At 67.7% G+C, this 16,204-nt stretch overlaps 2 protein-coding genes across 11 annotated transcripts in view; one reads left to right on the top strand and one right to left on the bottom strand.

Annotated features, from left to right (window-relative positions):
* The first annotated feature begins 380 nt into the window (after positions 1–380).
* SLC16A8 (solute carrier family 16 member 8) lies at positions 381–6,287 on the top strand. Of its 7 annotated transcripts, XM_036019616.1 has the most exons (6): positions 381–683; positions 1,549–1,603; positions 1,827–2,054; positions 2,758–2,901; positions 3,086–3,913; positions 5,713–6,287. In XM_036019616.1, the coding sequence occupies exons 3-6, from the start codon at positions 1,841–1,843 to the stop codon at positions 6,027–6,029; spliced, it is 1,503 nt and encodes a 500-aa protein (XP_035875509.1). In that variant the 5' UTR covers positions 381–683; positions 1,549–1,603; positions 1,827–1,840; the 3' UTR covers positions 6,030–6,287. The 7 variants fall into 7 exon arrangements, with proteins under 7 accessions (XP_035875509.1, XP_035875510.1, XP_035875505.1 ...); XM_036019617.1 differs by lacking the exon at positions 1,549–1,603; XM_036019612.1 differs by having other exon boundaries at positions 1,549–2,054.
* Positions 6,288–8,122: 1,835 nt separating this feature from the next.
* Positions 8,123–16,204, bottom strand: part of PICK1 (protein interacting with PRKCA 1) — a 66,739-nt gene continuing 58,657 nt past the window's right edge. For 3 of the 4 annotated variants that reach the window (XM_036019609.1, XM_036019610.1, XM_036019608.1), the window contains exons 6-13: positions 15,190–15,279; positions 12,796–12,849; positions 12,220–12,282; positions 11,381–11,514; positions 10,987–11,079; positions 10,239–10,289; positions 9,450–9,594; positions 8,237–8,940 (exon numbers count right to left, since the gene is read on the bottom strand). In XM_036019609.1, coding sequence (XP_035875502.1) covers positions 8,681–8,940; positions 9,450–9,594; positions 10,239–10,289; positions 10,987–11,079; positions 11,381–11,514; positions 12,220–12,282; positions 12,796–12,849; positions 15,190–15,279 — 890 coding nt within the window. In that variant the 3' untranslated portion in view covers positions 8,237–8,680. Of the gene's footprint in view, positions 8,941–9,449; positions 9,595–10,238; positions 10,290–10,986; positions 11,080–11,380; positions 11,515–12,219; positions 12,283–12,795; positions 12,850–15,189; positions 15,280–16,204 lie in introns of all 4 variants that reach the window. The other variant, XM_028532285.2, reaches the window with a different exon arrangement.

Genomic DNA, 16,204 nt, shown 5'->3' with positions numbered 1-16,204 from the left:
TAGGTCCAGCCTAAAGCCTGCACCTCTACACCCCATGCCCGGCCCCGGGGAAGGGTTCCCTCTCCAGAGGAGAAGGGTGGCAGTGGCCCAGGCCCGGGACCCTCAGGAAGTCACCTCCCGTGGCCTGGACACAGCACCCTTTGTTCTAGCCCTCCTGCCCCTCACCCCCAGCCCCCCCCAGCCCCCCGGGGATTAGCCTTATCCCAGGGAAAGCCCCGGAGGCCCTTCCGGGAGCGTGGCCCAGGGTGGGCGGTAGGCGAGGACCGGAGGTGATCAAGGATGGGGGGGGGTCTCTGCAGGGCAGGGCTCTGCCCCCACCCCACCCTGCACCATGGGGACCCCCGGGAAGGACCCTGTGTGTCCTCCGGAGGCTCCAGAGTTGGAGGGTCTCCATGCCCGTCCGGCTCTGCGTGGGCAGCCCAAGCCCCACGGTTGGTCTCTGCGCCGTCCCTTCTCCCCTCCCGGGCAAAAGCCTCTTACAGGGGCTGGGGGCGGGGGCCTGCTCTAAGCCCCAGGCCGGGGAAGCAAGTCGGGGTGAAAACCAGGCCAGCGGCGGATCCACCAGCACGCCTGGGAGTCTCTGCCGGGGACCCCCACCAGGCCAGGCTTTGTGGGGGGCAGGGCAGCCCCTCCCCGCAGGCCTCAGATGCGAGGCCGGACACCCACACCATAGGACAGCTCTGGTGAGTGGGGGGTGGGGGCCACCAGTGACCACCCTCTTGTCCCACGATGAGGGGACACCAGCAGGAAACGCCAGAGCTGGTCCTGTGGGAAGGGGGCAGTCCCAGCCCCCCACAGGTCCTTGGCACTGCCCAAGGCCAAGACCCCGGGCCAGAGCCGGCTTCGGGACGGAGGGAGGGGGGCTCCTGCCCAGCTGTGGGCTGGCCCACCCTGCCTCTGAGGCCCACCCTGCCTCTGAGGCCCACCCTCTTTGTCCATTCTGGGGGCTCCGGGGGCTGCGGTGTGGACCCCTGGGCTGGACTCCAGCAGCGTGAACCCCAGAGCTGCCTCCTGCGCATGCACAGAGGTTGGGGAGCCCCTCAGCAGTCCAGAGGGCGCTCTCCTGGGGCCCCCTCGGAGGTCCCCTCCTGTCCAGTGGGGGCCTGAGCCCCAACCCCCACCCCAAGACTCCCTGTGGGCCTGGTCAGCCTCTCATCTTACGGGTGGGGAAACGGGCTCCGGGTGGCAGGGGGCCCGTGCGAGCCACAGAGCAGACCCCCAGCTGAGCTGGGGTGAGTGGGAGCCCTTGGCTCCCTTGGCTTCTGAGTCAAGGCTAATGCTGTTATAAACACGTTCCTGTTTTCCCCCACGATTTTCTAACGACGCGGGTCACTTCCGATCGGTGGGAGGAATTAGGGGCTTGCCACTGGGCCGGGAGGAAAATAACCCCACCCGATCTGTGGGGCGTGCCTGTCTCCCCCTCCCCCACCTCTGCTTCTGGGTCCAGAGACCCTCAACATGCACACTGGGGGCCCCCACCCACACCTCGGGGCGCACGCTGGCGGCCAGGCCCTCCAGCCGCCAGCACCCCTCCCCTGCACCCACTAGGACCTGGAGAGCAAGGAGGGCCCCCGGAGGAAGCCTTCCTGAAGCCCAGACTCAGGTGGGAACGACCCTGTTACCACCCCCCATCCTTCCTCGGAGCGGTGGGGGCGTGGGGTGAGGTTGGTACCCCGTTTCCCCTCCTGGCTTCATCCCCTGAGCAGGGCTCCCGGGGCGGGGGGCGGGTAGGCCCTTGCCTCAGTTTCCCCACGCTGGCTCGCCACCCCCTTCCTTGTCTGGGTTCCAGACCCTCGCCCCTCCCTTCTTGCCTCCTCTTCCTCCAGCAGAGACAGTGGCGATGGGTGCTGGCGGCCCCCGGCGGGGCGCGGGTCCCCCGGACGGCGGCTGGGGCTGGGTGGTGCTGGGCGCCTGCTTCGTGGTCACCGGTTTCGCCTACGGCTTCCCCAAGGCCGTGAGCGTCTTCTTCCGCGCGCTCATGCACGACTTCGGCGCGGGCTACAGCGACACGGCTTGGGTGTCTTCCATCATGCTCGCCATGCTCTACGGCACCGGTCAGCGTGCCCCGCCCCCCGTGAACCCCAGGGCTGCGGTGGGTGGGGTTAGGGGCCAGGAGGTGCCGGATCCCCAGGGTATCCCGGGGCGCCATGGGACGGGCACAGACCCCCCTCTCTCCCTGTGGGAGTTCTGGCACCAGAGAGGAGAGGGACAGCGGCGGGAGCCGGAGCCGCACGCAGGTGGCCGCCCTTGCAAGCTTGGCTAGCGTCAGGGTCCCGCCATTCCTGCCAAAAACCCTCACACCTGCCTGTGTTACAGGTGGGGAAACTGAGGTCTCAATGAAATTCACCTGTGGGGACAGGGGCAGCGCTAGAGTCAGCCTGGCCGGGCAGCCGCAGGTGGGGATGAGGCGTGGGGGAGCCCGGGGAGCAAGGCAGCCCATGCCGGGGTCCCAGGCTGCGAAGATAAAAGGGTAGTGGGGTCTGCGCCTTCTGCTTTGGGTGCCGTGTTCTCACAAGGGGTGGGGAGGGGGGCTCTGGGCCAGGGCGGGGCCCTTCCCCTGAGTCCCCCACGGGGCACTGTCTCCTTGGTTTGTCCCAGCCAAGCTGTGTGACCTCAGCCAGACACTGCCCTCCGGGTCCCTGAACCAGGAGTGACATCCCTTTGAGCCGCCTTCCAGGGCTGGGAGGTGCAAAGCCGGGAGCATCTACCCGACAGGGCACTGGGGCAGCCCAAGTGGTGACTCTGCCCTGCCCACAGGCCCGGTGTCCAGCATCCTGGTGACCCGCTTCGGCTGTCGCCCGGTGATGCTGCTGGGTGGGCTGCTGGCCTCAGCGGGCATGGTCCTGGCATCCTTCGCCACGCGCCTGCTGGAGCTCTACCTGACAGCCGGCGCGCTGACAGGTGAGGGCGCGCTGCCTTCCTCCCTTGCAGGGCTCTGGGTGGGGGTTGGGAGTCCTTGCTGTTTCCCCCGGCGGAGCTGTCCCTCCAAGTCCCCCTGCTCAGTTCCCCGGGGGCTCTGTCCGCTCCCTCTTGCTATGGAGTGGGGGCCCCCTGGGAGCCTGGCACGGCGCCGCCTCGCCCGCAGGCCTGGGCCTGGCCCTCAACTTCCAGCCGTCGCTCATCATGCTGGGGCTCTACTTCGATCAGCGGCGGCCCCTGGCCAACGGGCTGGCGGCGGCGGGCAGCCCCGTGTTCCTGTCGGCGCTCTCGCCGCTCGGCCAGCAGCTGCTCGAGCGCTTCGGCTGGCGCGGCGGCTTCCTGCTGCTGGGCGGCCTCCTGCTGCACTGCTGCGCTTGCGGCGCCGTCATGCGGCCGCCGCCGGGGCCCGGCCCCCCGCCCCGCACCCGCAGCGCGGGCGAAGCTCCGGAGGAGGCAGACGCGGACCGCAAGGGGCTGAGACTGAGCGAGACGCCCCCTGGCGGCAAGACTCGCCGACGCCTGCTGGACGTGACGGTGTGCGCCGACCGCGCCTTCGCGGTGTACGCCGTCACCAAGTTCCTGATGGCGCTGGGGCTCTTTGTGCCCGCCATCCTGTTGGTGAACTACGCCAAGGACGCGGGCGTGCCTGACGCGGACGCCGCTTTCCTGCTCTCCATCGTGGGCTTCGTGGACATCGTGGCGCGGCCAGCGTGCGGCGCTCTCGCCGGCCTGGCGCGTCTGCGACCGCACGTCGCCTACCTGTTCAGCCTCGCCCTGCTGGCCAACGGGATCACGGACCTGAGCAGCGCGCGCGCGCGCTCCTACGGCGCCCTCGTCGCCTTCTGCGTCGCATTCGGCCTCTCCTACGGCATGGTGGGCGCGCTGCAGTTCGAGGTGCTCATGGCCGCGGTGGGCGCCCACCGCTTCCCCAGCGCGCTGGGCCTGGTGCTGCTCATCGAGGCCGTGGCCGTGCTCATCGGGCCGCCTTCTGCCGGTGCGCGCCCCGCAGGAGGAGGGGTTGGCGCGGCGTAGTGTCCCCAAGCCGGAGGGAAGCCCCCTTCCTGTTAAATGGAACTTTCAGGGGTGACCCCGCGGAAGAGACAGCCTGGTGGGATGGACTCCCCTTCCCATGGCCTGTTAGCCCCTCCTCCAAACCAGTTCCACCAGCTCCGGGAGGGGTCGGGAAAGACAGGACAGGTGCCAGGAAGAAGCCGGCATTGACAGCTGCAGGCTCGCTGGGTCGTCTCTAGCAGCTGGCACCGAGTACAAACATTTCCTCTCCTTTTGCAGATGGGGAAACTGAGGCACGGGGGCCTAACACAAGTTGTAGTCCCAGAATGAGAGGGGAGCCTTGCCCAGTGCTAAATGCCCACCCCTCATCTGAGTGCTTTAGTCTCCCCGCTTCTCACAGTGACTGGAACAGGCGCGGTGTCCTGGGGGGAGCAGCCCTGGGGCAGGAGAGTGTGCGGGTGCCTGGTGTGCTCAGGGGGGAAGGAGGGGCACTAGGCTCTTCCCTGGGCACTCTGCCCTCATCACCTCTTAGGAAATCATCCTGATGGGAGCGGGGTGGGGGGCTTCCTGCAGGTGTTTGGGGGCACAGTATTTCTACACAAGATGGGGTGGGGGACACTAGGGTCTCCCTGGGTTGTCAGTGACCCCTGAAACAGCGGGAGGCCTGCCCGTGAGCAGGAGGGAGTGGCGGCCAGCTGCCACATGCAGCTCCTTTGCCAGAGCCCGCCTGCACCTGAGATGCGGTGAGCGGCCGCAGTTCCAGGTGGGATGGCTGAGCGCCCCCTCAGGCTTGGTCATCTCACCTGAGCCAGCGGGAACCGTGAAGCCCCTGAACCTGGTGTGGGAAGCCCCCAGGCCCACCCCCAAAGGCCACAAGCCAGTCCCCCACCCACCCCCAGAAGCTCAGGGACCCGTCTTTCATTTCCTCCTGTACCTCCGGGGTGGATTGAATATGCAGAGACGGCCCGCGGGCCGTGGGTGGGGCAGGGACCAGGGAGACAAGCCTGGCGGCACGATGCTCAGAGGGCTCAGGGGCACGGCTGGCTCAGGGGGCACTGGGGCACGGCCCCACGGCCTCAGAGGCACAGGCCGAGGGACCCAACTTGGTCTGGACAGCCCCAAGAATGCCCCTGAGAGGGGGCCCCGAAGGAGCCTCACTTTAGGGGGGAGTACCTGCAATTGCTGTAAAAGGTTTTCCTGAGAGTCACAGTGAGAAGTGCGTGGGACAGGGAAGTTGGAAAAGACAGAGGGGGAGTGGGAGTGACGACCCACACGCCTTGTCCTGCCCTGCAAATGGGCTCCATGGGGTCCGAGGCTGCGGGAGGGGCAGGAGGAAGCCTGGAGAGGTGGGGTGGGGGGTGGGGGGCGGGGGGAGAGCAGAGACGGGCCCCTGAAGATGAGGTGGAAAGAGCAAGGGTTGGAGCCCCCAGGAGAGGGGGGAGCCCAGTGCCACCCCCATGTCCCCAGCTGGACAGCGCTTGGGGCGCAGGTGGGGGTGACTCTGCGAGCAGAGGGGCCTGGAAGCTGCTAAGGTGCTGCCTCGCCAAAGGCCCCATGTCACTTCAGAAACTAAGGTCCAGGGGAGTGAAGTGACATTTTTAAAAGTCTCAAATGGCAGAGCCTGCGTGGGGTTTTGTGTCTGTAAAGTGGGAGTAATGACTGGGGCGTGTGAGTGTCCTAACCGGCAGCCCCACCAAGTCTAGGGTGCCGCCCTTTTCCTGAGGATTCAGGGTGGGGGGTGGGGGCACCCACATGCCCTCACCTCCCCTTTCCCCCACCCAGGCCGCCTGGTGGACATGCTGAAGAACTACGAGATCATCTTCTACTTGGCTGGCTCTGAGGTGGTCCTGGCCGGGGTCTTCATGGCTGTGGCCACCAACTGCTGCCTGCACCGTTCTCGGGACTCCCCGCCCGGCCCAGGCAGCGAGGGCGGGGCCAGCGACAGCGAGGATGCCGAGGATGAAGGGGACTCTGAAGCCCTGCCTGCCCAGGAGCCCGGTGGCCTCCAGGCCCTGGAGGTGCTGAGCCCCGCGGCCGAGCCCGCAGAGCCCGAGGTGGAGGAGGGACCAGAGCCAGGGCCGGCGCCCACGTCTGCGTAGCGCAGGGGGGCCGAGGAGGGGTGGCCGTCACTTCAGCCGCAGCGCTTCCCCTCCCAGAGCCCCCGCTGCTCCTAGGGGGTCTGGCACACTGGGGACTGCTCGGGGCAGTCACCCCTGGGGCCAGGTGGGAAGCTGCCCCCCTCATCTGCCCAGCGGGCCATGGCTGGGCCCTGTCCCCCCCCGCACCCCGTGAAGCTGCTGCACCCAGACGGTCTGAGCCCTGCAAGACCCAAGGTCATAAAGCTCAGCTGAAAGACAGGCTCTGTCCCCGCGCCTCCGACCTGGGGAGGGGGGGACGGGTGGGAGGGAGCCCGAGGGGCTCTCCCAGGGCCCTCTGCACCGGCAGGTGCGGGGCGGGGGAGGGGGGGACCGAGGTGGGGGCAGGTGTTCCCGGGCTGGCAACACCTGCCCACTCTCTGGTGGGGGCTGCTTGCAGGGCGGGACTCTACCCGCCTGAGTGCGCCAAGTGCGGGTCTGGGTCCAGGGTGAGGACAGGGCTTGGACCCCGGCCCTGCACCTATGGCCCCGCCCCCACACACTGGGGAGTGACAGTAGGCGACTCCACTCTGTGCGCCCTGGAGCTCAGGGCCAGTGCCTCCCGAGAGGGACCCTCCCCCAGCCGAGCCCGAGTCTCCTCTCTCCAGGGTGCAGCTCCCGAGTCCTGCGGCCTTTGCCCTGGACACGCGTCCCTGTGGGCACCAGTGGGGTTCCAGGAGCTGCCCCCACCCCCGATTCCCTCGTGGGGCGTCCCAGGGCGTCTGCTCTCGCCCTCCGATGGCTGACCTCTTGCACTTTGACCCGGGGCTGGAGCTCCAGGTCTCACCCCGCCCGGGGAAGAGAGATCCCTCTCTGTACTTACCCTCTTCCCACATACCCGGCACCCCCTCCGTGGCCTCCCTTCCTCCAAACCTTGGGTGTGGGCAGCGGGCCCCAGAGGCAGCAGCAGGCTCCGTCCAGCCATTCCCCTGCCGCCCCAAAAGAGCCCATCCCACGAGGGACCCCTCCTTGCTGATGGCCTTTCTCCAGCCGGGTTGCAGGAAGGTGAGGGTGCCCCTGCAGGTGGCTGGCCTGCTGACCCCGCGCCCGCGGTTCCCCCAGCACACCAGGGCGGTGACTGCCTCTCATGTAACAAACACGCAGGGCGCTGGCCCTGTGCCAGGCCCTGGCCCAGCCCTTCACAAGTGGTGGCTCACCTGACCGTCCTCACGAGCAGCGAGGTAGGTCCCATTATTAGCAGTACTCACAGGCAGGGAAACTGAGGCACGGGGAAGTCAGGGAACGGTCCAGGGTCACAGGGCGGTGACTGAACTCAGGCTGCTAGTTCTGGTCTCAGCCTCGGGCCTCCCCACTGGCTGCCCCCGCCCCAGGGCTCAGGTGGCCCGGTGACGGCCCCCCTCCCCCACGACCCCAGGCCCGTCTGACACTCCCATTCAGGCCCCTGCCCCTGCCATTCACTGTCTCACTGTCATCAGGGGCACTTTGAGAGTCAATAGGGGTTGGGGGTGGGGGGGCGGTATAAGAGGACTAAATGGTAACGGGGGAAAAAACACAATGAAGATTAAATTTAAAAAAAAAGTGAGCAGGGCCACTGTCAGTAATGACACTGGGACCCCAGGTGTGGGCCGGACTGTGCAGGTGAGGCAGGACACACAGTCACCCCGCTTCTGCTCCTCCGTGAGGAGTCTGAGGTGCCGCTGGCCCCCAGCTGCCCCCACCGCCCCAGCAGAGGGGTGCACCGGGAAGGCGGGGCGCCCTCACCATTCTCCCACAGGGGGCCTCGGTCCTCCTGGCCCAGCGTCTGTCCTGCCCACCCCCAACCAGGGGTGGGCGCACGGCCAGGAGCCCTGAAGGACGAAGGGGACACGCATGTAAAGTCTGGGGCAGGGGGCGTCGTCTTTGGACCTGACGGTCCGCGATCAAACCCGCCCAGCCCCGCCCCCGTGCACAGAGCGGCCTGGGGCCTGGGCGTCCCACCTCTGAACCGGGACACCGGTGCCAATGGGCAGAGCTACGGCGAGGGCGGGGGCGGGACAGCGAGTGGAGGGAAAAAAGAGGCGGGCCTGAGGCCGCTGCAGAGCGCGGAGCCGTCTGGGTTTGTGTTTATTCCACGCAGGCCCAGCGCCCAGCCCTTCCCCAGGGAAGTGGCTGAACCAGGGGAGTAAAATAAATAAAGGCCACCGAGGTGTGAGTTTGGGCTGGGGCGGGGCCAGCCTGGGGCGGGGCCAGGGTGCACAGGAGCCTTGGGCCTGCCTCGGCCGGCGGCCGTAGGATCCGGCCCCCACTCCCGCGGACTCCAGGTGGGGCCGGCGGAGGCGCCCACAAGGGAGGGTCCTGACTTCCTGCCAGCGCCAGCCCCTCCCCCTTTCTGCCCTCCCTTCCCTAGGGCAGGTCGGGAGACCCAGCTCTCGTTGTCTGGGGAGGCGGGGAGGAAGATGGAGAGGCCGGCGCCCAAGTCCGAGGCCACAGCCCTGGCGCCTTCCCTGGGCAGAAGCCCGGGTTGCTGTGCTGGGACAGAGGAGCAGGCAGGCGGGCGGGCGCCCCAAGCCAGCAGGCCTTCATGCGCCGCCCTGCCGCGCGGTGGCCCAGCCGCCGCTCTAGGCCGGCGCCCTCCCGCTCTCCCTACCCCCCAAATCCGCACTGCACGGGCGCACTCAGGAGGCACACCAGCTTCCAGCCTTGTCCAGGGGCCCGGCAGCCCCTCGCGCCTCCCTGGCTGCCGTTTCCTCCTCGTCTTCCTCCTCCTCCTCCCCGTCGGTGAACTCGTCCTGGCTGAGGCCGTAGGCCAGCGTGGTGTGGGCCAGGTCCACCTCGATGGGGAAGACGTCGGCGTCGCGCAGCACGGCGTAGCAGTCATTGTAGTACTTGGACATGGTGGACACGAAGCGCTGCAGCTGGAACACGATGTCCTGGACTGGGGCGGGCGGAGGGGCGCCGGTGGGCCAGGGCTGCGGGCCTTGCGGAGCGGACCCGCTTCCCTACCCGGGGCTTCCCTTCGGGCACCTCCCCGGACCTCAAACCCCGGCAGGGGGCAGAGCAAGGGCTGCCCGGCCCTACACAGAACCCAGGTCTGTCTTCCAGCTGAGGGAGCAGAGGCACCCCGCCGCCGGGCCAATGGCCTGGGGACTGCACCCCGCAGTCCAGGCGCCCGCCGCCGGGCCAATGGGCTGGAGTCCGCCCCACCCAGGCCAGGCTGGAGGGGGCGGGGCGGGCGCACGCTCGCCGGGGCTCTGTCTTGGGTCGGACTCAGAGCGCCGCCGCCGGCCCTGGGCCCAGGTGAGTGCTCTTCCCTTCTGGGCCTCCCACTTCCCAGCTCTGAAGTGGGGGGATGGTGCCCACCCCGCCATGCCGAGGGCGGCGCGTGGACTCACTGGGGTAGGACGTCACCCTCGCCCCCCGCCCACTCGCCCCCAGGGCCCTCACCGTGCTTCTGATCCAGCAGCTCCATCTTCTCCAGCACGTCCTTGCGCATCTGCGAGAAGCGCGCGCGCGCCTCCTGGCGGCAGCGCAGGATCAGGCGGTACTCGTAGTTGCCGGTGCTCACGCGGTACAGGGGCTCCCCGAGGGCCTGGGGCAGGGGGGCGGCGGGGCGTCAGGGACGCTGGGGAATGGGGGGGGGGGCTCTGCTCTGGGACGGACGGGGCAGGGGCTGGAAAGCTCGCACCCGCCCCATTGGGTTCTTCTCTCGGCTCCCACCCAGGGCTCCTCACCTCTGAGACACCAGGGGTTGCTGGAAGCACTTACACTTTTGTGAAAAAACAAACGGAAACCCTTCCCATGTTAAATAAGTGAACGTTTAGTCATAAGATGGATCCTGGTATCAAAAGTAGTGCAAATTAAGAATAAAAAAGGCCTCTTCAGGGAGAGGAAAGTCAGTTTTTCCCTGCACAAACCTCACAAAATTGGGGATGGGGAGTGGGCAGCTGTTCTGGGAGTGGGCGCAGGGGGCGGTCCCGCAGTGAGCTGGCCAGAGGGGCCGGGGTGGGGGAGGTGGCCCCACTTCTTCAGCAACAAGAGCCGGCCAGGCCCCCCAGGCCGCTCCCAGGCTGGCCTGGCCCACCCGGTGTCCCTGGCAGAGGCAGAACCTTCAGGGGGCCCTGGAGGCAGGCAGGGGGTGGCGTGCACAGAGCCTTTCGGACCCCAGGGCCGAGTCCCCGCCCCCGAGCCGAACCTATTGGACCCCAGGGCTGTGTCCCCGCCCCGTGCACTCACGATGCAACTGTATTCCTCGTCATCCATCTCTTTCACCTTCAGGCAGTACGACTGTGGGGACAGGCGAGGCTGGCTGTCAGAGCGGCTGCGCCTCCTGGGGGCCTGCCCTGGTGTGCCCACGTGCCCAGCTCCCCACATGCCACACAGCCCCGAAGCCACCCAGGGGAGCAGCCAGGCTGGGCCTCCGGGGCCCTGCAGACCCCCGGCTGGGCGGAGGGGAGGCCTGAGCACCTCACGCACACTGGCGCTTGCTGGGGGGGGCGGGGCAGCGGACGGGGCAGGATGCTCACTGGGGAGGGTGGAAGGGCCTGAGAGGCCGCCCGCCATCTACCAAGCTCAAGGCCCGAGAGGTGCTCTGGGAAAACGGGCCCCCTGGCCCCAGACACTAGGGAGGCCTCGCCGGCTTGGCTGCAGACGGGCCTGGGAGAGGCGCTCAGACAGCCTGCAGCTGAGGGCCGCCGCTGCTCGAGGGGGCGTCGTCCCCACCCCACTCCTTCCCACCGCAACACGGTCACTGCGCCGTGAGACTCGCTGACGTCCCTCAGCGCCCACCGTCTAACCACTGACCTGGTCTAACCCCTTAGTAAAGGGGCCCCCACATCCCGAGGGGTCAGAGGTCCACATTGAGGGCACTGCCCCTGGCCGGAGGCCCACACCCTGCCTCGGACATGGGGGGCTCCAGCCGGCTCCAGGCGGGCTCTCAGCCTGCAGGCCATAGCGCACCCCCCTGCCCCCACAGACCACTCACCAGGTACTCGAACTTCACGTCCAGGTACTTCTTGATGGTGAGGCGCGTGTCGGGGATGGCTTTGTGGAGGTATGTGTTCAGGTCCGTCAGCATCTGGGGGGGCAGGGGGCACATGCTGAGGCCCCCACAGGCAGGAGCCCAGCTGGCCGGGGTGACAGAGAGCGGCACCTAGTGGACTCCAAACGCCGGAGCCCATGGGCACTCCCGCCGCTCTTGTTCATTACAAAGAGGCGAGGACGGGCCAGGCCGGGACGCAGCGGTGGGGCAGGGCCGCAGACCACCTGGAGGTCGACACCGGGCCAGGTGTTCCGACTCCAGGCCGGGACCCTTCTGCATGACACTCGGTCCCCGCCCGCCCTTCCCACGCTGCCACGCGGGTGCTCTCGGGACCTACCGGCTTGATGGTCTTCAGCAGCCGGATGCCAAACTTCTCGATGCTGCGGTGGGCGTCGGCGAACTTCACAAAAGCCTCGCTGGCGGCTGGCTGCGGCTCCCGCACCCCGATCACAGAGAACACGTCCCCAAAGGCTGCGAGACGAGTTCGCCCTGAAGGCTGCCCCTGCCTGGCCCTTGTGGGGGGTGTTGTGGGGGACAGGGGGGCAGGGGGCGTGGTAGGCTGAAGGCCAAGCTCTGCGTGGGGTCTACACCCCACGAGATGCGTGTATGACGGGCCGGAGCAGGTCTGCACCGCTGAGGAAGCGTGGTGGGTACCCCAAGGTACCCTAAGCTTGCCCTCCATCTCCTGAGGGACCAGCCCAGGGGAGATGGCCGGGCCAGGCCAGGGGGCAGCGGTGCCATCTGAGGGCGGAGCACTGGTCTGGGGCCTGGACACCTGGGTCCTGGGCCGGCTCGTCCTCTTAAGAGCTGTGTGACCCTTTCCTGTGCCCCGGCTTCCCTCTCCCACCTGGAAAACGGGGTGAGCGGTGGCTTCCCTGTCCAGCTGGGGGACTGAGAGGAAATGTGACCGCGAATGAGAAAGGGCCTGGTGCGCTGCAGGGGGCGGGGCACGCAGACAGGGCTCAGACGCAGCCGGTCAGGATGCTCCCAGCCGGCACCAGCGTGGCTTCCGGGGGTGCCTGGACAAAGCCCCGCCCAGAGCTGCCCGTGGTCAGATGCTGTGCTGTTTGCCCAGCAGCACCCTGGCCACACCCTCACTGTGTGGGCCACGTGGAGCCCCGGGGGCAGAGCAGGGGTTTGCCTGGGGTCACACAGCGAGTCTGGGGGTGCCCTTACCCCGATGCGTCTGTGACAGTTCGTAAAAGGCCCGCAGGAGGCTCTTGGTGTGCTCCGTCATCCCTGCGGGAGAGACCACGCCGTGGGGGTGGGGCATGGGGCATAGCTCCGCCCCCCCTAGGCCTGGGACATGCCCCAACCCTCTACTCCACCTGGACCCTGGGTTCACTGCCCTGGGGTCACTGCCTTTCCCACAGCGCCCCCCACCCACCCCGGCCCAGGGGTACAGGTGCAGCTCCCGCCACAAGGAGCCCTCCTCAGGCTCCCTCATCAGGCGGGGCAGCCAGGGTCCCACAGGGGCGGGAGGCGGTCCGGCCCCCCTTGCAGGCTTTGTCTGGGGGGCGGGGGAGCACCCGTCCCAGGGACTTTCCCTACATCTACACATGCTCTTACTGAATTTCTGTGGGTATGCATTACTTTTATAGTCCAAAAATGTATGTCTTTAAGACTTTTTAAAAAGAGTTCTTAACAGCCATGGCCCTGGAATTTGGCAGGCCGGCCTTCCTGCCCCCACTGTGGCCCCCCAGGGTACAGCCAGCGCCAGCCCGCACACTACAGGCCGGGGGTGCCGCCCACCTTTGTACAGCTCCGCGGTGCGCTCCAGCTCCTCCAGTCTCTTGACAAGCCCGTCTGTGGGGGTCAGAGAGGGGGGAGGTCAGTCGTGTCTGTGAGCCAGGGGTGGGGAGAGACAGCGGGGGACCCCAGAGGACAGACAGGATCGGTGCAGAGCAGAGTCCGTGGAGGGGGACAGGGCCCCTCAGGGGCCGCTGGCTCAGAACACCCAGATGAGAGGCAGGGCAGCCCCCAACCCAGAAGGCTGGGGCACATCCAAGGGGCAGACGCAGGGACTTCTGAAAGTCACGTGTGAAAAATGGTTGGGGGGGCTCCCCCTGGCCCGCCTCAAGGCCAAAGCCCCCCACAGGCTAACACGAGCCGGCCCAGAGCCAAAGGGAAGGCGGTTGGGGGCGGCGGCAATCACTGCAGCACGGGCTCAGCGCGGCTCCCAGCTCCCAGCTCCCGGCACGGGAGAAGCGAGCGGGAAAGGTGGCCGTGCTGGCTCGGAGGGGGAGTGACGTGGGGAGGGGAGGCATTCTGGAAGGGCTCTGGGGAGGAGCCTGCGCTGGACGGGGCCCGGGTGACCGTTCGCTGAGCACAGGCCCACGTTACGCCCCAGGAATGGCCGGGTGAGTGGGGTCCCACACATGCCCTGGAGGCTCGCAGTTGAGCAGCGGGGCCGGGCAGTGGCGGCCCATGTCTGGCGGGCAGTAAGGGCTGTAGGGTGAGGGGGCCATGTGGACTGCCAGGGCTGAGCCGGCCTTTCCGGTTAGAGAGGCGCCAGCCAGGAGCTACCAGCCAGGCTCAGGGCCAGGGCGGCAAGGTGCGGGACCAGCAGGGCTTCCCCTGCGGCGAGCGCCATGCCCTCCACTCCGATGGGATGTGCTGCGCTGCACCTCCCCGCTGGGGGCACCGGCAGCAACTGCAGGCCTGGGGCCTGTGTCTGCAGCTGCTGTGCCCGGCCGTCCCCAGCCGGGGTCTGGCCTTCCCACGTTCCTGTGCTCTGAGCCGGGACCCTCCTGGCTCCCTCCACACCTCGCAGTCCTTGGCCCACGTGAGCCTTTGGGGGAGAGCTACTTCCCTTGTTTTACAAGAAGCAAAACCAGGGACAGGGAGGTAAAGCGACTTGATCACAGACACACAGCGGGGGGCCGAGGGAGCCGGGGCGCTCCGCCCCCAGTCTCCAGTGTGGGCGGGGCGGGGGGGGCGGAGCAGAGGCCAAGGCTGGGCCTTCCTCTGGCCAGGGAAGGCCGCCGTGCGGCGGGCTGTCCAGGCTGTCCGGGCTGTCGGGGGAGGAAGGCTCAGGCTCGGGGCAGGAAGGGGGCAGCGTGGGGGTCCTCGGGAGGCTGAGGCCACCGGCTGGTCTCCAGGCCCCGGCTGCTCAGCGGCCTGGCACCCGGCCAGCCTGGCGGGGCGGGAGCCACGTAAGCGGCGTGCTGCTGCTTTTAGCAGGGTCACGGGACATCGTGCCAGCTTCGGTTTTAGAAGCCCTATTTAAGGCTGGGGAAATTGCAAGGTTTGGGGGGAAAAACACAACAACCGGTTCTAATTTCATCTTAACGCATGGTAACTACAGTAACAGGGATTTATAGACACCAAGAGGCCGAAAATAGCAGCCTCCACTTTTGAACGCCATTTGGAAGGAGCTCAGACCCCACCCCCACGTCCCAGCCAATGAAGCCCAGAGGGCCCCGCTGCGCCTACAATTTAGGGAGGCATTTACATCTGCCCCCCACGCTCGGCAGGGCTGCTGCTGTTTATAGACGCAGGCTGCTGACGGCAGGAGCGGGGCCAAGTGCTTCACTGGCCGCCCTGGGGGGAGAGCGAGTGCACACGCATGTGTGGGTGTGAGCGTGCGCACCCGGCAGGCCCTCTCCCTCCAGGCAGCCACCTCCAGCCCTAATCGGCCGAAAGGAGGGCAGCAGCGCCACCTGCTGGAGGAAGGCAGCAACAGAGGCGCGCAGCGCCGGAGCCATGGGCACGGTAGTGCAAGGGGGCCAGAGGAGGGCGAGGGGAGGCACTGGGGTAGGGCAGGGCCTGGTTAGGTGAGCAGCGGGCGCAGTGGCGAAGGTGCAGTGGCAAAGGCAGCGGCTTGGGGAGCCGGAAGGAGGCACCTCCCACTGTGGGTCCATCTCCCTGCCTGTGACCTGCATCTGTGAGTCCTCACCTGCAGGTAGGGGACACTCAACTGACCACTGTGGATGCCTTGTGGGAGCTGGAGAGGCCTCTGGGGATTCAAAGAGATGGTGACCATCGTCCCCACGGGTAGAAGCCAGGGCCAGGCCAGAGGGGGGACCCACAGTGGCTTTGTCGGACAGGCAGTGCCCCTGCCCTGGGAGCCCGGCCTGAGACTCCGGGCTGGGGCTGGGGCCAGGGCCAGGTCCAGGGCCGGGGCAAGGGCAGGAAGGGACTCACCATTGCACAGGATGGCCCGGCTGAGGCCCAGGGCGTCTGCAGTCCCCGAGCTCATGTTCTCCACCAGCCGATGCTTCACCTTCTTCAACACTGGGACCGGGGGGGAGAGAGGGGCTCGGTGAGGCGGCGTCTGCGGCGGGCCCCCAGGCCGCCCTGCCCCACCGCATCAGACTCACTGGGGTGACTACGCCCTGGGAGGGCCCCCATGGGGGGTACTGGGCCCGGCTCCATTCACGTCAGGGGCCTTTGAGAGCCTGGCAGGGGGTCACCATGCAAGGTGCTTAGCCCAGGGCCCAGGCCTACAGCACGGACAGCCCAGGTGCCACGGCCTTGATGGGAGCCTTAGGGAAGTCAGGGGACGCCCCCCCACCCACATCCAGACCCAGTGTCCAGAGGGGAGGAGAGATACCACCGATGACAGCGGACCTTGGACCTGAGACTCGGTCATTGCACACCCGGCTGCATACTCAGTCCTCAGCCGGGGGCCGGGGCGGACACAAAGGGTTTGAGAGGAAGAACGCAGGACAGACTCAACCTGCCCTTGGCCTCTCCCCTTAGAAAACCGAGAGGTGGGTCTGGCCCTAGGGTACAGGGAAAAGGCGCCAGACTGGAGCCCAGGGGTCCGGGTGCTCATCCACCCGGGGGACACAGCGCCCTCTAGGGGTGGCAGGCCTTGATCTGCAATGAGGGGCCAGCCCAGAGGACCTCGCCTGCGGTGGGCTCTGGCGTGTGGGAGTGTCTAGAGACCCGGCCCACGGCAGAAGCCACCTTGTCTGGGGCACGCCGGGCGGGGGAGCTGGCCTGCGGCCGGTCCAGACCTGGGCCTTCCTGGGAGAAGCTGGGCAAGAAAAGAGGCCGAGGTGGGGCAGGGGTCTGCAGGGGCCCTTGAGGCACCAGGCCGGGGGTGGGGCACCCTCCCCGCCCGGAGGGTGAGTGCCCAGGCCCACAAGGGGCAGCCCTGGGGCAGCAAGGCCCCAGAGGAGGAGGCCTCCCAGCCCCTGGCGCGGGCAGAACA

The sequence above is a fragment of the Phyllostomus discolor genome, chromosome 2, assembly GCF_004126475.2.
Source record: "Phyllostomus discolor isolate MPI-MPIP mPhyDis1 chromosome 2, mPhyDis1.pri.v3, whole genome shotgun sequence".
NCBI lineage: Eukaryota > Metazoa > Chordata > Mammalia > Chiroptera > Phyllostomidae > Phyllostomus > Phyllostomus discolor.
This window is presented reverse-complemented; position numbering and strand designations above follow the sequence as displayed.

Excerpts from the sequence above, each read along its gene's own strand:
- SLC16A8 (XM_036019617.1), top strand. The coding sequence starts at position 1,841 with ATGGGTGCTGGCGGCCCCCGGCGGGGCGCGGGTCCCCCGGACGGCGGC. Across the intron at positions 2,902-3,085 it reads GACAGCCGGCGCGCTGACAG|GCCTGGGCCTGGCCCTCAAC; the intron begins GTGAGGGCGCGC and ends CCTCGCCCGCAG. Across the intron at positions 3,914-5,712 it reads CATCGGGCCGCCTTCTGCCG|GCCGCCTGGTGGACATGCTG; the intron begins GTGCGCGCCCCG and ends TCCCCCACCCAG.